At 38.4% G+C, this 25386-nt stretch overlaps 1 protein-coding gene across 1 annotated transcript; it reads left to right on the forward strand.

Moving 5' to 3' along the window:
• The first annotated feature begins 16205 nt into the window (after positions 1 to 16205).
• Positions 16206 to 25386, forward strand: LOC104613343 (uncharacterized). The gene is made up of 6 exons (XM_010281123.3): positions 16206 to 16537; positions 17195 to 17251; positions 22252 to 22469; positions 24658 to 24786; positions 24877 to 24942; positions 25049 to 25386. The coding sequence occupies exons 1-6, from the start codon at positions 16357 to 16359 to the stop codon at positions 25130 to 25132; spliced, it is 735 nt and encodes a 244-aa protein (XP_010279425.1). The 5' UTR covers positions 16206 to 16356; the 3' UTR covers positions 25133 to 25386.

The raw sequence follows: 25386 nt of genomic DNA on the forward strand, positions 1-25386 counted from the left end.
CAGCTCGGTGTATCGCAGGAAGATCTCCTGCCTAACAACCGTACCTGACAGATCCGGAGACCTGCGTCCACGTCTCTCGCTAGGCGGCGCCGTGCCTGCCAGTCATGAGAGCTGTCCCTTGACTGGCAGAGCCATACTCTGCAGCAGCCGCCTGCACCCGCCACCTTAGCTCTGGTAGTAACGGCTACGGTAGAGAAACAAAGGCGGTTACGCCTAACTTGACAGAGGCTGTTACGCCTGATTTGACAGGACACCACTATAAAAGGACTCTGACCCCCAAAGACAAGGGGGAGAGAATGAAAAAATGGATGTAATCCCTGCTCTCTAGCTCTCTCATTTCTCTCCAAACTCCCTACAATCAGAATGCTAACTTAGGCACCGGAGAGTCCCCGCCGGGAAAATACCTCCAGGTCCTCTGATTCAGTTCCCGCAAGTTCCTCAACTTCGGTCGCCTACAAAGAGGAGGAAAAGATGGAGTTCTCGCATGTCCCTCAGCTCCCGCCGCCTACAAAGGAGAGGAGATCACCTCATGCAGAGGGCAGTCGGGTTGTGCTACACCAAGGAGCTCCACCATCCCCTAAGTTACAGGCCACCTAGGAGCAGGTCAAATGATGAGTCCACCTAGGTAGCTCACCGCCAGGGAGCTCATCAGTAGGTAGCTCACCGCCAGGGAGCTCATCACTAGGTAGCTCACCACCAGGGAACTCGTCACCAGGTAGCTCACAACCAGGGAGCTCGTCACCAAGTAGCTCACCACCATGGAGCTCATCACCAAGTAGCTCATCACCAGGGAGCTCGTCACCAAGTAGCTCACCACAAGTCACTTGGAAGCAGGTCAAATGACGAAGTACTTAGCCAAAAATTGATACATCACAAAAAATTGGTACATGACTAGAAACGGTTACATCAATTGGCGTCGTCTGTGGGAACACGCTACAAAAAGCTAAGTTTTCATCCTACAAAAGCTAAGTCCTTTTCTCCTAGAAAGTTAAGTCCTCACTTTTTAGAAATTGAAGCTCTCGCTTTATAGTTTACATTTTTTATGAACTCAAAGACTACGCAGGGAGCTAATAGACTAAGTTTACTTTCAATTCAGTTAAAGCCTCATCAGTCCTCTTCTTAAGGTCCCCCCTACAAAGATGAGCTCTTCGTGGCTTCCGCAGGAGTTGGTTGCCAACAAACTACATAGGCGCCCTTACTGGTCGAGCCTTCCAAGGCTCCCGTGTGAGTTGACGACCTAAAGTTAGTAGTGCTGCCCCCGAAGGTCGAGCTCCTAGTAGCTTCTTGTAGGAGTGGGTGACCGGCATTACGAAGCTGATGCAGCACAATCATAGCTCTAAGGCACCCACCTGATCGGCTCGGCACGTTACAGGTAGCTCGGCACCTGGTCAGCTCGACACCTTGCAGGTAGCTCGGCACCTCACTGGTAGCTCTGCACCTGGTCAGCTCGGCACCTCGCAGGCAGCTCAGCACCTGGTCAGTTCGGCACCTCACAGGTAGCTCGACACCTGGTCAGCCCGACACCTCACAAGTAGCTCGACACCTGGTCAGTTCGGCACCTCACAGGCAAAGCCTATGGGCCACATTACAGCTTAAGACCCGATTGCCTCTTCGGCACGAGCAAAGTCCAAAAAGAGTGGACTACGAGTCACTTCCAAAAGCCTACGGGCCACATTACTACTTAAGACCCAATCGCCTCTTCGGCACGGGCAAAGTCAAAGAAGAGTGGACTACGAGTCGCTCCCAAAGCCTACGAGCCACATTATTGCTTAAGACCTAGCCGCCTCTTCGGCATGGGCAAATTCAAGAAGAGTGGACTACGAGTCGCTCCCAAAGCCTATGGGCCACACTATTGCTAAATACCCAGTCGCTTCCTCAGCATGAGGAAAATCTGCAAAAGTGAACTATAAGTTGCCCCCAGAGCCTAAGGGCTACACTAATGAACTGGCGGAGACCTCCTCACCTTACAGGAAACTCGCCATTGGCAGGCAGCTCGCCACATACAGGCAACTCCCAAAGCCTAAGGAATTGGATCAACACTTACTAGCTCGTCGACTTACGGGCCAAAAGAAGAAATCTACTACCTTCGCTGAGTTACTCTCAGCTCGGGAGTGGGGGGCAAATGATGAGGGCGGATTTGGCCCTCCAGTGAAATTGTGACACCTGGCACCTCATACAAACCAAGTGCAGCCTCTTGGCAACTGGGCAGCTCGACAGAGCTTGCCGCAGCTTGCCACTTACAGAAAGCTCAGCATGGCTCGTCACAGGCAGCTCGGTAGAGCTCGCCACAAGCAACTTGACATAGCTCGGGGAGCTTGGTATAGCTAGGGGCAGCTCGGCATAGGCAGCTCGCCACAAGCAGCTGGCCACTCCGCAGGCAGCCTGGCGTCTTACGAAGAGCTCGCCACTTAGGGGCAGCTCGGCACTTACAGGTAGCTCGGTATAGGCAACTCGCCACAAGCAGCTGGCCACTCCGCAGGCAGCCTGGCGTCTTACGAAGAGCTCGCCACTTAGGGGCAGCTCGACACTTACAGGTAGCTCGGCATAGGTAGCTCGGCACTTAGGGGCAGCTCGGCGTATCGCAGGAAGATCTCCTGTCTGACAACCGTACCTGACAGATCCGGAGACCTGTGCCCACGTCTCTCGCTAGGCAGTGGCGTGCCTGCCAGTCCTGAGAGCTGTCCCTTGACTGGCAGAGTCGTACTCTACAGCAGCCGCCTGCACCCGCCACCTTAGCTTTGGCAATAACAGCTGCGGCAGAGAGACAGAGGCGGTTACGCCTGACTTGACAAAGGTTGTTACACCTGATTTGACAGGACACCATTATATAAGGACTCCGACCCCCAAAGACAAGGCGGAGAGAATGAAAAAATTGAGGTAATCCTTGCTCTCTAGCTCTCTCATTTCTCTCCAATCTCCCTACAATCAGAATGCTAACTTAGGCATCGGAGAGTCCCCGCCGGGAAAATACCTCTGAGTCCTCTGATTCAATTCTCGCAGGTTCCTCAGCTCCCGCCGCCTACAAAAGAGAGGAGATCACCTCATGCAGAGGGCAGTCGGGTTGCGCTACACCATCCCCTGAGTTACAAGCCGCCTAGGAGCAGGTCAAATGATGAGTCCACCCAGGTAGCTCACCACCAGGGAGCTCGTCACTAGGTAGCTCACCACCAGGGAGCTTGTCACCAGGTAGCTCACAACCAGGGAGCTCGTCACCAAGTAGCTCACCACCAGGGAGCTCGTCACCAGGTAGCTCACCACCAGGGAGCTCGTGGTGGAGCTCGTCACCAGGTAGCTCACCACCAAGGAGCTCGTCACCAGGTAGCTCGCCACCAGGGAGCTTGTCACCAGGTAGCTCACAACCAGGGAGCTCGTCACCAAGTAGTTCACCACCAGGGAGCTCGTCACCAGATAGATCACCACCAGGGAGCTCGTGGTGGAGCTCGTCACCAGGTAGCTCACCACCAAGGAGCTTGTCACCAGGTAGCTCGCCACCAGGGAACTCGTCACCAGGTAGCTCGTCACCAGGGAGCTCACCGCCAGGAAGCTCGTCACCAAGTAGCTCACCACAGGTCACCTAGAAGCTGGTCAAATGATGAAGTACTTTGCCAAAAAATTGATACATCACAAAAAATTGATACGTGACCAAAAACAGTTACATCGGTATCTAATTTCTATTTTTAATAAAGTGGGCATAAACCTAGTGGAAAGAGAAAGAAAAAACAATTATGATAAAAATTGAAGCATGCATGGGGACATTTTTGTTTTTTAATGTATTTAATTCCCCAAAAATGTCTAGTAATAAAAAGGAAAGCAAAAGAGGTTTGTAGTTTGTACACTATGGGCCTCATATAAGAAGAAAACAAAAAAAAATGTGAAATTCATGTGAATTTGGAAAAGATGAGGATGGGAGCACTTTAGACTACATATTCTTACAACACATTACACCAAACATTGTTGACTTGTAAAAAGTATTTCAACAAGAATCCAGATTTCCTTTACACCTACCTTACAGCACTTGTAGGCATGGATTGGAAACACTTTCACATGAATAAAGATATGCAAGTACACTTCCACATGTTGATGGAGATTTTTTTTATGGTTATTTCTATGCAATACCTTCACATACAATCATTCACTTCTTTTTCTTAAATTATTATTTATTTATTTATAAAAATAAAATTTATTTGATTATTTACTTGAAAATGTTTTATTCATAGAAATACCAGTACTCTTTTTTTTTCTTTGGATCCGGGTTCCAGCTCTTATTGGGTTAATGGGTATCCATTTGACCCTATTTAGATTGGATGACCAAATAGTTAGATCCTTGGTTAATATGTAACACTTGTCTCAATCTGAAGAGGCGTCACGACAACAAAGGGAACGTTGGGCTGAGACCTATATATATTGCTATCTCATAATGATAGTATGTGTCTAAAAAATCGTGAATCTTGGAAGGTCAAGTAATTTCTAATTTTGGGCTCCATCCAGAGTTCTCTCTTGTTTCTTGTTTGAGGGATTGGTGTCTTGGATCCATAGTTTTTAAAACCGATCTGGTGATCAAACTGGTCAGGGGTCTGGTTATCGATTCGAACAGTCGGCTCATTCTGACAAAAAAAACAAAAAATAAAATAAAAAAATTGAAAAACGATCAAATTCAAACGGTTTGAACGATTAACTGGTCGATTCAACGATTTGCTGACCAAAATCAACAGTTTTAGAGAAAAACAGAACCGATTAAATGACCAGTTCCTAGTTTTTCTGGTCCGACCGTCCAATCCAATCCAGTTTTGAAAACCATGCTTGAATCTATTATGTGTGGTTACTGCTCTTTCTTCTCTTTGTATGCAGATTTGGAGCGCACAAAGGACCATCCGTCCATCTTCAGGTGTCAACGGTTAATGTATACAAAGTGAAAATTAAATTAAAGAAGAAGGCGTCTTGGTTTTTGGTTGAAGATCAATTCTAGTTGATGGCTTCAAACTTCAGTCAAGAGTCAATTTTGTTGGGCCCAAATCCTTCTGAGCTCATTGTAAAGGATAAAGTGATAAAGGACTGTCCCCACCCAAGAGGGCAAATAATCAGGCCCGGACACTCTTTTTGCGGTTGACGTTTGCACATGGTTATGGTCCTGATGGCGGCCTGCTTCCTTCATGAAAGGGGAGAAATTGACCTCTCTGACGGCCCGTGGGAGGTGGGGAAAGCCAAAATGGTCACGTAAGTCACATGCCCTTCATGTTTTTCACCAGACATTCATATGAAATCAGCACTAAACTAAAAAAATGCAATAATTGAATCTGCAAAATCTGAAATTTGAAAAATTAAAAAGATATTAAAAATGTTTAAAATCTGAAGCGAGACATAATTATAAGGTTTTTAATAATAAAAAAGGTTGATTGTCTTAGATCAAATCTTTATCGCTGCTCCGGATGACGGTGCAATGGTGAGAAGAAAAAGCCGACAGAAGAGAAGGCGAAGAAGACCTTGCAAGCTTCCCAAATCGATAGAGAGAGGTTGGAAATCTCCGAGTTTCAGAACTTTCGACCAGATGAGATTTCCGTTGCAACCCCTCAGCCTCTCTCTCTCTCTCTCCTTCTTTCTCTTCTTCTTCCTCTCTTCCCCCGTCTCACTGTCTGCGTCGTTCTCAGACCGCCTATTCTCAGGACTAAATGTTAGAAACCCAAGAACAATGTCGCCCCTTTTAGCACCATCCGTTGGGTAGCTCAAGTGTGGAGCATACTTTTAGCACAGGCACCAGCATCCGTCTGGAAGCTGTCGATGCAGAACTATTGCGAGGCTCACCCGTCGGCACCAACATACTTTTAGTGCAAGAACCACTACGATGCAGAACTACTGCACAAGAATACTTTTAGTGCAGACACCTGCCCGTCGGCATCCACCTCTGCTCTCTGTTCTTCCTCTCATTTATTTTCTTCTCAGACAGAACTACTACGAGGCTCAGCCAAATTCTAAAAAAATGAAGGCCGTTATAATCGAAAAGAATATAGAGAGAAGTTCTCATGTGGCAAGGCGTCAAGAAGCGACTTTGCTGCATTTTTTTCGTATGACATGGGGTTTTTTCCGTGGGGTTCTGGAAGAGGAAGTGAGCGGCGGTGATCTTCTTCCTCTGCCCCCTTCCCCTCTCAGTTATCCCTCTCCACCTCTATAGATCAGTTGAAACCCTATTTTCGTTTGAAGAAATCCTTTTTTTTTTGTTGACGAGAATTGTAGGGGATGTAGCAGTGGTTGAAGAGAGGGATAAAAACGGGTGCTCACACGCGCCCAAACCCCCTGGTCAGATGACTTCTCCTCTCGTCCCCTGAAATGGCACCACCAATTACTCCCCCAAATCTATGCCACCAGCTTCGGCATCAAGATCACTAGCTTTAGAGTTCAACAATGGTGTGACTGCCTTTGGGGTCCAAAGAGTGTGTCTTCACCTGAGCATAGCCTCAAGTAAACCTGAAAACCAACACCCCCTACGTTTCAGACAACCAGCACCAGCGTCGGGGGTGAAGACAATGGTATTATTGTCATTTTATCAAAATATAACACTCACACGATGTGGCATGTGAGCAGATTACGACGGATTAGGACAAAACTCTAATGATAGGGGAGTAATTAGTCAATTATCAGAAGCAATAAAGGTAGTGCAAGATAATAGTGGGGTTAGTATAAGAAATTTACTCTAAAAGTAATTTATTAAATTCAAAATAATATTAAAAATATGAATATATTATAAAAATAAAAAATAATTTATTAAAATAATAAAAAGTTGAAATGCATATAAATTTATAAATTATTAAAAGTTAAAATAATAATGGAAATAGTAATAAAGTCCATAAGCAATGAAAAAATATTTAATAATTAGAAAAATAATATCTTAAACTATTAAAATATTTAATATTAATAAAAATTAAAATAATTAATATAAATAAAATATGTTCAATGGAGAAAAAAGATGAATACGGTGAACAACATAACTGCAACAACGATGAAGAGGGATTCTCAGTAGTCGTCAATACTCCCCCAAACTATTGCTGTTAAAGTTGAATGCGACGATTCCAGTTTTGCCTGCCCACGATTCCATGTCGTCTTCGCCGTTGAGAGTTGCAGCGGTGGGAGATTGTCGTTGTTGAGAGTTACAACGATGATCGAAAATGAAAAACAGAGGACGAAATCTGTGGGACCATAGAGGAAGAAGAAGAAGAAGAAGAAGAAGAAGAAGAAGAAGAAGAAGAAGAAGAAGAAGAAGAAGAAGAAGAAGAAGAATGAGGAGGAGAGAGAGAGAGAGAGAGAGAGAGAGGATGTCGAAGGAATCACTCGTCTCCGTTGGTTCACCGAAGGAGTCATTTGCTGCCACTAGTTTATTAGAGACACGCAAGCATGGCTTTAATTAAAGGGTATTTTTGACTTTTGGCCAAGTCTTAAACACATCTAAACATGTTTAGCGCCTAGCTTGGGTCTTATTATTTCAAATCTAAAAATAATTTTCAAATACACTTCCAAACACCTCTAGCATCTGAAAAACAACATTTTCAAACTTCAAAGGTCTGAAAAGTGTTATCAAACGCCACCTAACTTGTTAAAAAAAGAAAAATTTGCTATTGCTTTCAAGTTTTCTGTCATGGATCAATTACTAGAAAGTTTTTTTATTGGGGGTTTATTGTTTAGCTCACCTCATAAATCTTTATTGTTTGTAGTGAAACAGTGACAGGTGGGGGAATCCATCAAAATTCAAGGGGGATAATGAATCATAGGTGGAGTATTAGAATTATTGGTAAATAAAACATAAAAAACCAATAAATATTTATGAGGTGGAGTAAACCATAAATTTCTCTTTTTTTATTTTTTGAAAAAGGGGAAATTCCGAGTTAGTATCTTGTACTTTGGGCTTAGTTCCACTTTGGTCCCCAAACTTTAAAACGCAACAATTCAATACCCGAACTTTCAAAATGTGCCAATCCAGTACCTGTTGTTAACCAACCGTTAATCAGCCATTAAGTGGCATTTAAAAAGACACAAACGCCCTTCGAGTGTCACCTAATTCTCTTTATCAACCATCCAAACGTTGACAAAAAATGAACAGTCTGAAATCCTTGCCTCTTCTATTCAACAAAGTTGGGGTCACATCTTAGTGGGCATTCTAATGACCCCAACTTTCTTGAATAGAAGAGGCAAGGATTTCAGACTATTCATATTTTATCAATGCTTAGATGGTTGATAAAGAAAATTAGATGACACTCAAAGGGCATTTGTGTCTTTTAAAATACCACTTAACAGCTGGTTAACAACTTGATAAATAGTATGTACTTAATCAGCACATTTTCAAAGTTTGGGTACTGAATTGTTGCATTTTAAAGCTCAAGTACCAAAGTGGCACTTGACCCAAAGTACATGGTATTAATTGAGAATTTTTTCCCTTTGAAAAATTGACATTTTTCCAACATTTTAAATGCATTCTTTCTTTTGGAGCAAGAAAGCTGAGAATTTTATTAATAAAATGAAGAAAACATAGAGCAGAAGTTGGGTCCCTTTTTTTACTATTTTTTTTATTTTATAATCATTAGAGGGTCCCAACCTAATATTTTAAAGTTTAAATGTCTATAAATGTTTTTGTATCAGTGTATCCATGCATAATATAGATCTGAAACATAGCATATCATATCAATATTTTAATCCTTACTCAAAATCGAGATTTCACTAGAAAAACTTGTAGCCTGCATAACACTTCATTTAGACCCAAAAATTTGGGCAATAAGTCAGCAACTATTTCAAATTCATATTTTCTTAGCACTACTCTTAACTCTCCATCTTCATTCTAAGCCAATAAAATACTTCTTTACTATTGACCCAATTGTTTAGATGGTCATTCAGTGTTCTACTAATTAAGGGGGCATAGGTTCAAACCTGCGTGATGAACCAGAAGCCTAGATGGCCACTTAGTGTCCCTGTAATTAAAGGAGCATAGTATCAAACCTCCGTATCTATAGGCTCTTCATGGTAATGTGAAATGGACCTCATATGCACCCTATTCTTCCTCCACCCCTTAATCTCATGTCATGAGTAATATGTAATGCCCAAATAAAGATACTTGTTATGAATAATATTATTAAGCCATACAAGCACATTAAGGCTAATTACAATTTTTTTGAGTATATAATTTTTTCACATGTTGAAGCAGCTAAGCGTTTTTTTTTTTCCATTTTGATGTATTAAGGTTTTCATGAAAATATCAGTTATTGCCACTTAATGTTTCACAAAAAACCTACATCATGTTCTATCTTGAAGTCCATTTTAATTTTTCATTTTTTTTCCTTAAGGTTGTGTTTGATTTGAAAGAAAAAGGTAGAGAAAGGATATGAAGGTTAAGCAACAATAAGAAAACCATGTAAAATTAACAAAAATTCTATCTCATGCCAAAGAGGCATTTATCCAATTTGTAAATATGTCTATAGGATCTCCAATAGCCTGGAAAGTAGTTGCAAGTTCAGCTATTTACCCAACTCTCTCAAACCACATTTTGTCTCGAGGAGCTAAGAAGCATATGTGGTTTACAATAAGGGTGAGCAAATGGGTAGGTTCTACCCAAAACCGAATGGAACCGGTCTTGAACCACCCTACCCAATCTATCATAGGGTAGGGTAGGGTTTGGTTCCAAAAATTTGGAACCAACCCCCACCCAAGCTAGTTCCAGGGTCTAAGGGTTTACCCTACACAAACTGACGCGACGAACCAGCTTTGGTTGGCCTTGGTGGAACTTGCCTTGAAATAAACCCCAAAATACTTTTGAGGATGTGAAGATTTGAACCCAAGCACTCATTAATACGAATTAGGCCATGGTTTCACTTGACCATTGACTTACTTAAGTGATTTGTTCATTTGTTTTCATTTTAATATTTGAATGTGACATTAAGTAGTGTAAAAGGTAATATTTATAAAATTTAAATTTAAATTATAAGTTTTGAACCATATACTGATAATCTACATACTAAGTTATCCAATTTAATCAATAAAGATAAGTTTAAGTTTTAAACTATATATTATATTTATTAAAAATCAAGTTTTAAAGAAAATGCCATTTTTTAAGGGGGAGAGTAAAGAAAGCACAGGTTCCATGGGTAGACTCTAGAACCAACCCCAAAAATTACCAAGGCTAGAATTAACCCTATAACTGACCTTTACAGGGTAGATTCCGGTTCCAAAAACCTGGCCGACCCCTACAATGTAGGTTCGAGGTTTTGCCATGGAATTGAACTAAACCGGCACATGCTCATCCCTAGTAACCAACTAAGAGATGGCTCAATTGGTATATAAGCTTATTCGCTTTAGCATAAACGTGAATCTGAGTCCCACAACCACTAACTTTGGGAGGAGATTATTTTGTAATGTGTATCACCAAATACAAAAAAAAAAGGTACTATCGGTTTTTGTAATCCTTGAACCAAAACCAAACCAATTCCACCGGTTAATTAGTTATCACTTTTGGTTTTTAACCATTTAGTTCTTCAATTTCTTTTTATTTTTTGTATTTATAACATATATTACAAATATATATAATATTATGTTATATATGTATAGTAGTACATTATAAATACTATAAATATTATAATATATTATAAATAATATATATTCATATATATACCGATCATTTTGGTTAGCCACTAGTCTTTTCTAGGTTAACCAAAAACCGAATTGGTCCTTTGTTTTTTCAAAAATACCAAACTGATCAGTTTGATTGGCCACATTTTTTGGTTCAGTTTGTTTTTTTCTAGGTTAACAAAAAATCACTTGGTCCTTTGGTTTTTCAAAAATATCAAACCAATTGATTTGGTTAACTACATTTTTTGGTTCAATTTTTTCAGTTCAATTCAGTTTTTCAATTTTTATGAGCACCCCTAATTGATACCAACATAAAAGACTTTGATTGCATAGAAAACAAAAGAAATATAACTACCAAAATGTTGAAGTGATCAATACCATCAACATTGGTTGACCTACATTCTCACATTTGTTAGCCAAAGATTTTACCATTATACCAAGTAATATCCCTAAGGGGGCATTATTTTTCTGGATTTTGAGGGGGGGGGGGGGGGGGGAGTTGGTCAATGGGATTTTGATTCCCATTGACCAAGAAACCCATGTTCTTTTTTTCTGATTTATGTGGGGATCAGGGAAAGTTTATTTTCCTGGGTATCCAGGTAAGTGATATCCATCCCCTTTTAATATTGGATTTTTTATGGCTAAAATGGTCATTGCTTTATTTTACATGGGAAATAAAAGAACATGGGTAAATGCATTTACCCAGGTAAGTAACTTACCGAAAAACGAACGGAGCCTAAGTGATAAATATTATATGGTATAAAAAGGTCCTAACCATGACATAAAGTTCATAACCATCTTTTTTTTTTCTTTTGATTGATATCCCATTATCTAACATTGCTCCTGTCTATCTAGGATTTCTTTTTTGGTATTCGATGTTATGCACCATTAATAACTTCCCCCTAACCCCTTTTCCCCCAAAGTATTGGTTAAGGGATTTGATTCCACATCAACACTGGAACAAACCAGTTAACACACCAACGAGTCAACCCTTGATAGATTGGATTAAGATCAATTATAATCCAACCCAAGTTATTAAACCCCTAATCCTAACCTTGACCCAACTTCTTACTAAAATCTTTTCATGAACTCAAGCTTAACATATTAAGGTTAATCCATTGGAAATATTATATGTGTAAGGACATAGTTGTGATGATTTAGGAGTATTATATTAATGGTAAAAAACTTTGCCTTTGAACTCAATTGTTAATACATACATACATACATACATACACATTAATCTTATCCTAACTTGGCAACCCATACATACAAATACATTCTTACATTATAAGCATAAATGCATATTTATATGATATTTATACATATAAATATGAAAACATGTCAGGTTGAGATTGGGTAGAGTTGCCCAATACTTTAATCTAGTGGTGGCCACAAGTCGAGCTTTTTATGAGCTACTTGAGCCCAGGTCATAAAAAGCTCATTTTGGCTCGGTCTAAACTGAGCTTTGAGCCAAACTCAAGCATGATATGTAGGCTCATTTGCTAATTGAGCTTTTACATACATACATACATACATATAAAAAATAATATATATAAATAAAAAATATTATATATAATATTTTTATTTTTTATATATAATAATAACTAGCTTTTTATAATTCTTAATTTTTCATATATCAAATAAAAATATTTTTTATATGTATAATTTTTTATTTTTATAAAACATTTGGCTCACAGTCAAGATCGAATTTACAAGCTTTTGACTCGAGCCTAATTCAAGCTCAAGTCTCTAACTCGAATCGATCTCAAGCTCAACCTAGCCTCATAGTTTATTGGCAAGCCCAACTCAAATAACTAGATATTCGGCTCAAATTGGCTCAAATCTATCCTTACTTCAATCTTATTTATATTTGTCAACCCTACCCAACCCAACTTTTTCAAGTTGGATTCAAGCTAACTAAACCCTAATTACAAATTTACTTGGGAGAGGTATGCAACTTTAGTATAAAGTGGCCACTCTGAGACTTTTTTTTTTTTGGTACTGACCACTCTGAGACTAAAACCTACTTTTTCATGCTCATTTGTCCAAGAATTTACTACTATACCAAGCAATGGACTTGATTCTTAACCACTAACATTGGGTAGAAAATGCAAGTTAAACTTCATGTCTTCAACTAAACAAATCACTTCTATAATTGCCTGGATACATGAATACATGAATCTTGTCTCATCTTTCCACTCTACTAAGGGGCTATATCTAATTATAAAAATGCTAAGCACGAAAGTTTCATTCTTATACCCCTTACAAATCCATCGTATGCTTGCTAGTTGCATTAACCAAGAGATTGTTTTTGATATTCCACTCGTTGAATTTGGACCCAACAAATCGTCCAAAACTTCTCTTTCTACAAACTTTCAATGGATAGAAATTGTTGGGTGATAAATGGATTACCAAATCAAGAACACATGCTCCATAAATTAAAAATAGGTATATTTTTGGCATGATTAGGGTTGGAAAGGTCCAACTTGAGCATGACCCAATCCAATTTTATCTTTTTGTATGGGTAGAGCCTGAGTTTTTCAGGGCTTAAGGCTGAGCATGTGCCAAAAAACTCACACCTGAACTAAATGTGGGTTGGGCTTGGGTTGAGGCCTAGGTAGCTAATTCAAATAAATGCATACATGCTATGCATTTTATTTATACACCTATATAGGTATGTATATGTATATGTGCATTAGTTAATGATATTTGTGCATAGAGGTGCAACTTGGACGGGTTCAAGTTAATGTTTTGTCAAATTTTGAAGGGCCCTACTACTAAGTTGGGCCATAGAGGTGCACCCCTATTTATACATATTCTCAATCCATTCTACTCCTAAGTTGGGCCATAAGGCCCAATAAAAATGACTATGTCAATTACAAATTACCACCCTCGACCTTGGCAATAGTAACACAGCCCCCTATACTTCTATTTTTGACAAAGACCCCCTAAAATTTCAAATTCCCATACTCCCCCCCCCTAACTGGATTGAGAGAAGAAGTTAATTTATTAAAATACCCTTTTAGGATTCACATGAGTGAAAGGACAATATTTGAAAATAACAAAATGGCTAAGGCAAAGTAGGGTATCATTTGACGAATCTTTTTAGGAATATCTTGTGGAGGCCTATATGACCAAAAGATGTACAGAGCTTTTTTGGGGTTGGCCTTGTCTTTAAAGATCAAGACCATTTTTGTAAGTGGTTGGGTTTATCAAGCTTTTACAAAAGGCTATTTATTGTATGGAGTGACCCAAAAGATTCATTTGAAGTTCTTGAGTGTAGGCAATTTTGATCTTTTGGGGTCTTCGTAGGCATGTGTCTTTTGGTCTTCTCGGCTTTTTGTTACCAAATGGACAAGCATATCAAATGTTGTCTATATAATCTCTTTCTTTCCAACTTTGGGTGAGAAAGGAGAAGAAATAAACATAAGTAAAAGCTTCATACAAAACATGTATGCCCCATTCTTTCTTACTTAATTGGCTAAGTAGGTTTGCCTAGATAAGTGTTTTTCAATTAAAACTTGCTCGGGTAAGTGAGGCTCCATCGTTTTTGTGTGATAAGTTACCCAGGTAAAGAGAGAGGTGGGAGGGAGGGAGCATTATTGATGCACAAGTAAGTTGCTTACCCACCTTGTTGAGTAACTGATACCCTATGATATCTTCAATTATCGTGAAACTCAATATAGCAGCAAATGAATGCAGGGATCATGATCAATTTATCGATTAACCAATTTACCCCCACTAAATACCGACAAACAAACAAAGCCATAAAGGAAAGGAAAAAATGGTCCCACAAATTAAGAAAATGGTATTTTGGGGTTTAGAAATGTTTAATAAAGCTTTTGACAGTCACATAAGAATCTTTTATCAAAGTTAATTGACATTGAGAGTATATTAAAGAGGGCAAAGTACAAGATAGTATAATGTAGTTCACCTAAAAAATGTATTCAAGATCCAATCAACATGAGACCAAACCCAACTTGAGTTGTATCCAATGTCTAGTAAACTAGACTAGGCCAGCCGATTGAACCCCAATAATTGTATTTGCTAAAAATGCAATGAAAACTGGTGGATCAATCCCCATTTCATGGAACCACCCCATACCATTAAATAATTGAAATTTTAAAGCATGTTTGATAAGACTTAAACCCATGATATTTTATTTTCATATATTGCTTAATTACCACTAATCCATTTCTTTACTTGTGTTATTTAATATCTCTTTATATATATATATATATAACATATATTTTAAAGAAAATGTAAATTAAGAGACTTAAACATTTGTTTTAAAAATTAAGAAATTTGTCATCATCTACCATATTTAATTATATAAATATTATATAATATAATATCTACCATATAATATTTATATGATTCATAATATATATACATATATGTCATATCATCACAATTCAACCCCAGTTGAACATCTGACCATGAACCTTTCCCTTCTCTAATTTTATGCCCAGTCCAATTCTCTAAATATTGATTGTATTTGGTCAACCTCAAATTGAGTTTAAATTGATAAACTCAGGCTTGACCTCGAATTCGGCCAGGCCTGAGCTGAGGTTTGCATCTTAGGGTTGGACTTGGATACACTCCCAACCCGATCCAACATGCCCAAGTTGCAACTATAATGTTCTTTCATAGTACTAAGTTACGATCTGCAACGTGGCCATCCCTTTAGCCATGTTGAAACACAAGCTATTCATCCTTTGGCCATATGAATTTTTCACCACGTGCATCACGTGCATTTATAGACATATTTGGGTTAAGCCGAGACAGGGTAGATCCCGGTCCAAAACATACTTTATTTTGTCGAATGGTCCAAAACGCACATACACAAAAACTAAAGAAACTATCTATTAATCTATTATTAAGTAGAGGTGTAAAGTGGACTGGCTGGCCGGCACGGCCCACGGCCCAAATATGTGCAGGCCCGTGCTGTGCCTTGCCGTGCCGCGAGCCAGACTGGCCCGTGGGTCAAACCTTAGTTTAAGTCGGGTCATGGATTGGACCAAAGTTATTTTTATCTATTTATTTAAAATAATTGAAAATTTTTTAAATTTTAATTTTATATGAATTTTGATGTATACAATTGTTTTATATATACAATAATTAAATAAATTAATATAATAAAATTGAAAATAATTGTTTATTTTATTAATATATTATTATGTAATTATAATTTATATAATATATTATATTATATATAACATATATAATATATATAGTATATATGGGCCATGCCAACACACAGGCCGCGGGCGGCATAGCCCACAAACCTAAAACCCTAGGCCTAGCATGGCACGAACCATTATGCCGGGCTTGACATGACCCGCATGCCATCGTATTGGCCAGTCCAAAGTCAAGCCGGGCAGTGCCGAAACGCAGACGGCACGACACGATTTACACATTTAGGCTAATTCTCTTGTTTTCTTGTTAAAACATCTTAAATCGGTCCGGAAGGGGTAAAATAATTCCAAACTGGGCGTCACTGAGCAATATTGCTAATTGGTTCGGGTCGATCGGATTGAAGCAGACCCAGACCATTAACAACCCTAGTTTACATAGGAGGAGTGGATGACCCATCTCGACCGGATCCGATCGGTGACAAGAGCATCGCAAGTTTGCGACAGAAGCTCTCGGTCTTTGAAAAGGATATGCGAAGAACCAATTTTTGTGCTGTCTAGTCTGTATCTCCCTCTTTACTTCTATTCTCTCTCTCTCTCAAAGCTCAGCCAAAGCATCAGAATGATAAAGCGGCAATTCTACAAGCAAGAACACGCTGATAGGGATGTTTCTGATTCCTCGTCGTCTTCTTCAGACTCAGATTCAGACGTCAGAGCTCGGGAAGAAGAAGATGAAACAGAAGAAGAAATCGAAGCAGTTGCAGAAGAAAAAGAAGATGAGGATACTTATTCTCCATCTCCTGGTTCGTTTTCATACCTGTTCCTTTTCTGTTTCTACTTACATTTGAAATATGCTTTCTGTCATCTGATGCTCACATTAGTTGGGTTTCATTGTTTTTTGATATAATCATACATTTTCTTTGTTTTTCTTTTCATTTATATGGGACGGGTTTTGGTTAGTTTGGAGATTTTGGGGCTTCTGGTTTCCTTGTTGTTTGATATTGTATTCTAACTTGGTCAATCTGATGGTTCTTGGTGTTTTTCGGGATATTATTATTTACCATCTTGAAGTTTCTATTTTTCTGTCTGGTTGAGGTTTGTGTTCAAATAACCAATGTTCATTATGAAGTGAAAATGCTGTTAATCTATTTCGGTACTATTCTTATATGGGTTTATGATTTTTGTGTTGTTAAGGTTTATACAACTTCCATTGCCATTTGTTGTTATACTAAAATTTCCATTCTCTTTCTCTGTTTTAGTGGGTAACTTGGGATTATAATTTTAGTTAATTTTGTAGTTTCCTTTCTTATTTTCTGTATGTATTTCATGCTGTTTTCTTTCTTCAGTGTGTTCTTCAACATCAACATTTTTTTTGTAATGTAGGTTATCCAGAATACCCTCTTTTCACATTATAATTGTTTATTTATTCATATGTCTTCTTTCCTCTTTATCCTTAATAGGTTCTGGATACGTGAGTGAGGATAGCTCAGGGAATGATGTTAATGTTGACTCATCAGGTAGGCATTGGGTATCATAGTTGTATTGTTTCTGTTTCATGTACCTATGAGAATCGTATAACTGTTTTAAAGTGGAGATTTTTTATATAACTAGAGCCTAGCCACATGCCTCTGAAATTGTATCATGTCCATGCTTGAAATTTGAATGCAACAGAATTTTGATTGAAGATAGAAAACCTGATTATCATTCACTTATTTTTTGGGTGCTTTACAAGTGAATGTTGGAGCTTGCTACTGCATGGACTGTGTCACCAATCTAAGTTACCGGCTTTATCCATCTTATCTTTCATTGTACCAACAATGGTGCTGATTGCTACAGATGGTTACCATTGAAATGTGAAACATAAGGATATGATCTTTTTCTTTATTCTTGTTTCGCTTTTCTCCGTTATGAATATTCTATTCACACATATGGTACTGAAATAAATGAAATATATTCAGTTTCAGAGTGATTGACTGAGAATGCAAATAACAAATTGGCAATCACAAATCTAAAAGTATGGTTAATGCCTTTTGGTCTTGAAAGATATTATCAACTAAAGGTTTATCACTAGAAAACCCTTGATTAGTATGAGCCTAAATTTCCTTTTCTGGCAATAAGATGATCTGTCTTCTCTTTGGTGGCAAAATTCTGATGTGGGCAAAGGCATCTTCTTTTCTTGCTGTATAAAAGTGGTTAAGTGGCATATTTAAGACAAACATTATCAATCAATATAATTGCACATTATGAAAGCTACATCCTTTATATGGTTAGATTGCATTTACACAAGTCCTGTACAATGATTTAAAAGGCGTGCCTAGGCGCACAGGCGAGGCACATTTTAGGGTAGGTGCCTCACCCAGGTCATAGGTGCAGTACTTTTAAAAGGTGCACGCCTAGTGCGCCTAGGTGTGCACCTTGCGCCTTGGCCCAGGCATCTGAGAACCCCCTATTTGCTAATGTTGTTCATTCATTCATCTTAATAAAACATCTTCTTAAAAGGCAATTAAAATTATAAAATCATTATTTTTTGTGTGAGAATTAAGAATTTAAGACCCGAACATGGACTTGTTTGGGCTTGCCTTGAGGGGCGTGGCACAAAGGCGACTTTTAGAATCAGAAATGTAATATGTTTTACATCACATTAGCAACTTGAAGTAATGCAATTGAGGAAAAAGAGATTGTGGGCTTTACATGCTTGAAAATGTTTTATATGTTTCATTTTATTTTTAAATTTTCATTTGAATATGCTTTACATGTTATGTTTATGTATTTTAATTTTAGATAATAGGTTTTTTAAACCATTAATTTTAAAACTTATGTTTATATTTCCTATTAATATTATGTTTAATACTTTTATTTTTTGAATTTTTTTGGCATTTTTTAGCAATTTTTTGTATTTTTGCGCCTTGCTTTAAAAGGTGTGCTCCTCGCCTTGCGCCTCTCACCTCAGGTGCAAATTGGCCCTTGTGCCTTACGCTTTTAAAACACTGATCCTATATAAAAAAAAATTAAAAGAACAAAGAAGCCTAGGATTTTATAATGCTGCTTTTGAATCACAAAAGAAATGAAAATGGTGAAGAAATCCAGGACCAAATTGTTCAAGTTTCTGAATTTCACCTTTGACTCTGCAAAATCTTTTGATAGGCTTTGGGTCTGCCGTCTGCAAAGGTATCTGCAGAATCTGAAAATTCATGGGACTCACATTGTGTTTTTCACTTTTTTGCCGGGGTTGTAAATTTGCCATTTGGATACCCAATGAACAGTTAAGGCCTGAATTTCAACTTCATTAGTCTGGTCATCAAGCTTGAACATCTTCAAGATTAACAAATGCTCAGCCCAGGCACAGCCATTTACACTTTCTATTTTCTGTGTTTTTGGTTGGTTTCAAAATCTTGAAGAGGTACCATTTTGCTTCAGCTGTTTTTAGGGGAGATCCAAATTAGTTTCCATCCCCTTAATCCAAGTACATATTTCATGCTGAACATATATCGTATTGTTAAAATAAGGATATTAATTCATAAGAAAGCACAATAAGCATAAAGGTATATTCTGATAACAAGGACTAATTGGATTAATAAGAAGAAAAAAAATTGCTCCAAATCTTAGAACCAGTGAAATAATTTAACAAAGGCAATCGTGGGATAACAAGGTTATTAGCCCCAATATGGAGCAGCCCAGTTACAGCATTGCCACTTAGCTGAAGGGGAATGGCTAACAATGCTAGGAATACTATTTCTTTTCTCTCCTCCACTCTCAAAAGAACAAACGCCTGGGAAAAAATGCTCCTTCCCTTTCTTCCTAACACCCTAACAGAGCCAACCCAAAATCATTGTATCTCCTTCAAAGAGGTTATGGAGGAAGTGACGACAGAGCTTGTTGTGGCACTACTAACAGCATCGTAGGATAATAGAGAGGATGGTTGGCAATTAGAATGTTCATGTACCAAGTATTGTACAGGTGAGTGTAATATTCTGAGAGCTGTTTAATGGGAAGACTAACAAGCCAATGCCATGCAAAATAACTGAATGAGGCTGCTTATTTTTTTTTTTTTTATCAAATGACGGAGGATTAAAAGGTAAAATGGTAGAGGCAAGGGAACTAATAGAGAACAATTGACCCAAAGAGGAGGCTAGGGTGCATTGCAGGTAGGATGATTATAAAATAATGACCATGGACAGTGAGAAGTGAGATCTCTGAAAGAGCTCACAGGATTGAGAAGAAGACATCTAATCCAGATTTCCTCTTTCCTTTTGTGGCACTTTCTTTTAATAATTTGACCTTTATAAAAAGTGACTTGGATCTGCGGAAACTGGTTACAGAGGTATGCCATGTGGCACCAGGGCATTGAGTTGTCCAGGGAGAGGAGCAAACAGCCCTGTCACCCTATCATTACACTTTAACAAGTGCTGAACTTATGGATGGGTTGTTCAAATCGCCTAGTAAACCAACTAGAAACTTAGGTGCCATGCCTTGCTTGATTGGCCTAGGAACTTCGTTCTGAAGTTTAGTTGTCCAATAGGAACAATTGTTACCATTTACCAATCATAAAAAAAGAAATCAGGCGGGCGGAATCATGTGAGATATAGAGATAGAGGACCGCGAAGTTCGGATAACTCATTAGGTTAGTAACTGTTCATGCTACTACAAGGCTCAAATTGGCCCACATGTTGTATCGAGTAGGATTGAATATTGAAAGTGATCAGATGGTTTTCCTTAGAGTCAGAAGGAACATGGGATTCAACTGAATTGGCCCGTGCAAAGTGCAGTCTGTGCCGTGTTGGCCCGTGGGCCAAGCTAGGCCTTACTTCCCTCCCCTGGGATACTCTGGGGGGTCGGTCCAGCACGGTCCACTGCCCGAGTCCATGCGGGGGTTGGGCTGGTCCGCGGGCCAAGTCTTGGGCTGGGCCGGGCCAAGCCATGTTTTTTTAACAATTCTGAAAAAAAGTAATGAAAAAATTAATATAAATTAAAAAATAGACAAAAAATAAAACAGATCTTAAAATTTTGTTTTATATGAATTTTTATGTATACAATTGTTTATATATTCAATAATATGATAAAATTGAAAATAAAATTATATATTAATAAAATATTATATTATTATTATATATAATATATATAAATATATATGGGCCATGCCAGGCCTGCATGTGGGCCGTGGGCAGCATGGCCCACAGTTTGTCGTGCCGGGCCAGGCTGGGCCGGTTCAAAATCGCATCGGGCCGTGCCGGGCCGCAGGTGGCATGGCCCAATTTACACCTCTAATGATAACGAAACCTACTAGCTAGGATCTTGGCAAATTGGTTGAATTTCTTATTCAATTGGGTGCTCAAATTGGCTACCAGCATAGCAGAATTACTAGCAAGAGTCAGGGTCAACAGCATAGCAGAATCACTAGCAATTGACTTCCATCTTTCTGCAATAAAGTTTTTCTCCTCTTAATATAATATCTTATCATACTATGATAAAAAAAATGCTAGTGCTATGGCAAGCTTTAGCTGCTATGAATTCCATAGACAATAGAAATGGCAATAAAATGAACAAAACATTAGAAACGCACAGTGCTCCCATGGATCGTGCTTGAGCCATTCATAACAGCTACACTGGGAAGTTTACTGTAGAGCTAGAGTTCCTCTTTGGTTTTATGAAGGCTGTTGGAGACTTGTTTATTCTTGCACTAGATCTGGTATTATAGTAGGGCTTTAAAGTTCTTTCATGCAGTAGAAACAGTAATAAGTTAAATTGTGCAAATAGACCATATTCTTTTGATGGGTGCATATAGATCATATTTTGACAATAATAGTTAGCATATGTCTCTTGCATAGAGCTAATGAATTTACATGATATTCAACACTTTTGACATGAATCATCATTTTCCTATCCAATTTTTGTTCAAACTATTAATAATACAATATGATCGCATAAAGTGCATTTACTAATCAGCTGTACTATTTTGAACCTTGAAGTTTAGTTATTCTTATTTGAATTTCTGCTGCATTTTGCCACAGAGATAGAACTGTAGGGGTAGATAATTAGTCTCTGGCTGGACTTTTCATTATCTGAAAAACTGGTTTAGGTATAAGAGCAGCCACTCTTTGCAGAAAATGCGAAAGGTAAGGTCATATTCATTATTCAATCCACCCCTCTGGCCCTCCCAAGGCCCTGGATAGCCAGGACCAACGTTGGGTAATGGCCATTTTATAGGTAAGGTGTGCTGAATTTTTTTTCAGTACATTGCACACCCATGTGGAATTGTGGAGGTCAAATTCTCCTAGTGCTTGTCAACTTTTACATCCATGCATTTCATTTCTAATTCATTGAATTTGGCCTGGCAGTATGGCACTGTTGTCCCTATATGAATATATGTCATTCTCTTTCTGCTGTCAATCTTAATGGCCTTGTTGGGATACCCTTGACCACTTTCAGGGTGACAACCTTACGTATCTGATCCCTTTTTTTTTTTTTTGACACAGGTATTTACCTCTTTAGATGTCTAACTATGTTATGCAATGACCAGGTATTCTAATAAATGATGATGATGACAGTAGGGAATATGAGACACAAAATCTTGATGAGAGTAGATTATCTGGTAGAGGCAATGCAGAGAAAAAAGGTTCTACTCAAGCCAACTTTCCAGACTTTATCTTGAAATGCAAATCAGTCTTCAAGTGTAGGCTCTGCCCCAGAATTGTCTGTTTGAGTGAGGAAACTTTGAAGGCACACTTCAAATCAAAGGTAATATATCACTTTTGTGGGCATTTCTTTTCTATTAAAAATGAATAATTTAACAAGACACTTTATTTTTAAAATTTTTGTTCATGAAAATAGCATGAAATTAGACTTATTCATGGGCCGGGCTTGGGCTTGGCTTTTGCCAAAATTTCAATTGGCCCAGCCCGAAGCCCAACCCCGACACAGTGTAAAGTCAGGCCTGAAGCCCAGCCCATGAACAGGTCTACATGAAATACATTTGTATATCGATTTCTTATTGTTGCATGACACAAACATTGGAATCAGAATCTGACACATGTCCAAGAGTCTGACTCAGCAAGATGAGAAAACATGGCCAACTTCCCAGACACATCTATGGAAAAGTATATACTATTACAATAGTTCAGATTTTTAATTCTAACATTATATACAGGCAAAAAGGGGCCTAACATGTTGCCTTTGTTACCAAGTAACACTTGATATGAAAAATGGCATTCATCTTGTGCATTAGTTGTTCATTTATGTCAAACAGGCAAGTGGATAAAAAGGAACTGCCACATGGAAGCATCCTCAAGAATCTGTGGGGTGTCAGACTCTGACATGACCAACACATACATGTGATCCATTTAGAAAAGTCCTTGCAACACTAATTTCAGTATGTTGTCCAAATAAATTCCTATATGGTTTAGAGAAGAAGACTGCATGGAAAAGCAGTTATAATCCTCTGTTGGCATTTAGATTCTTAATGTTTCTTTTGTCACATTGTGATATTTCAAACCGTTGAATGGACCTATACCTATTCAAGAACAATTGGATGATGACAAAATTATCAAAGATTGGCATTCCTTATTTCTATTCAACAACGTAATGTTGCCCTCAGCTGGTGCATACTGGATGAATGAAAGATTGTTTCTTCCATTTTTCTTAGAAGAAATTGAAACCATCTTTCTTGTTTTGGTGACAAATGCACATATGCCAAGTAATGCATTTAACAAGGCACTAATCTGCCCTCCTACATGCCTATTACCTTTTTGATGAATACATGCCTATTACCTTGGATTATACCACTCATTTTTAAGGTTTCTGGTTTACATCCAAGTAAATATTCAATCTAGCATGTCTCATTCAGTAACAACTAAGTTTGTCTTGGATCACAACAGCTCTTTTTACTGCAAGCTATAGCTATTGCTCAATTCTAACCACTAGTTTTGGATGGACTTTATCCTTGCTTGAAACTAGTATATTTCCTTTATTTGCAATCAGCCAATCCTGCAACACCTTGATCTTTTGGCATTCTGCATGTGTATTTTACAAGAACTTTCCCTCAACTTTCCGTTTCTTTTATTTTCTATCAAACCAAATACAACGTAAGTATCCAAGTTTCAGCAGGTTAAGGAAACCCTTTTTTTGTGTATGGCTGTACAGGTAGATAAGGTTACCCTTCTGGATATTGGTCACTGTTAGGCTCAAGTTTTAACTAGCCCCAATTGGAGGTTTTGTTGGATCATGCATGAAGTGATTCACTTTCTTCCTCTGCAAGGGATCTGTTAGGATGAACTTGACCTTAAATTAAGTCACTAGTCCTTTTTGAATTTGGAATGCCAGAAGATGGAGCAAGGGTCTTTCAAATTTCAGTGCTCAGTGCTGTATTCCATTAAAAAAATCTGAAACTGGTGTAGTCCATTCTTTTGAAGAGTTTTGAAGGCTTTTTTTTTTTGAATTTAAGTAGCTAATCTCCTCGCAACTTCAATGCAAGGGAAAAAATGGTTCATGTGAGTAAGGAGGAATGATATTTTACACAGCAACATCACAGCTAGGGGATTACCCCTGAAGATGTGATGTCTGATAAAAGTGATGTAAAGTCCATTGTTTGGTTCACTGAGGAACGATACTATCCCTGCGTAGTTCCTATGGCCAAGCTTTTCACCCTTTGACTTGAAGTGCAGGCTATTTGTGAATAAAAAAAAAAAAAGTAAAAGTAAAAAAGGTGCATTGTCAATCATAAAGCTGGAGTTATACTGGAAATTTCTACAATGCTATTCATTTAGAGCAAAAGAATTATGTTTATGCATTAAATACATGCCATCTATCACACATGGATAGAATTTGTTTATCTAGATGGGTTGCATCCTCTTCTTCCAGATGTTTGTTTGGCTACAACCATTGCTCATGTTACTTTTATTTTTTGCATATTTCATTGGATTTGCTTTAGAGGCATGCACGCTCTGAGAAGTTACTAAGTGAAGGGAGGTTGAAGCTTATGCTCAACAGTGATGGCGAAATTGAGGAAGAACAAGAGACCCATGCAGAGAGACATGCCAGAATTGTTGCTGTTGCAGAGGTTGGCATGATCTTAAATTAGCAGCATCACATTCATAAAATAAAAGGTGGTTACATGTGAATAAGCTCTTGTTTTGCTCATTTCTTTCAGGAGTTGTCTAATGCAAAGAAGAAAAACAGGGGGCGGCAGCGACAGAGGCAGAGGTTAAAAAGGAAGGTAATATAACACCCTTATTTGGAGATCACGTCTCTTTTAGACATTAGGTAGATTGATTTTATTTTAATCAATAATAGGCAGATTGATCCTTTTACACAAATTGCAGAAAACTGGGGATGGCTCTGATGAGGGGAAAAGAAAGCAATCAATAGAGAACCCAACTAATAAAAGGCACAAGGACAAAGATTGAAGGATATTATATTGTGCCCGGGAATGCAATGGTAATGCTATTTAATGGAGAATCAGTTTGTTGTTTCAATTGATCCAGATTGATCTGTGTCAGTTTTCTTCTTGTTTGCCAATGGTATGCACGGATGAAGTGATCAGTAAGAACGCAGTTTTTGTCTTTGTATGGCAAAGCGGGAATTGTACACTGCACATGTTTAGAAGTAATATCGTGAGGCTTTCTTATTTCATAATTTATTACCAAAAGATTTTCTTTCA

The sequence above is a fragment of the Nelumbo nucifera genome, chromosome 4, assembly GCF_055504915.1.
Source record: "Nelumbo nucifera cultivar China Antique chromosome 4, China Antique-T2T, whole genome shotgun sequence".
NCBI lineage: Eukaryota > Viridiplantae > Streptophyta > Magnoliopsida > Proteales > Nelumbonaceae > Nelumbo > Nelumbo nucifera.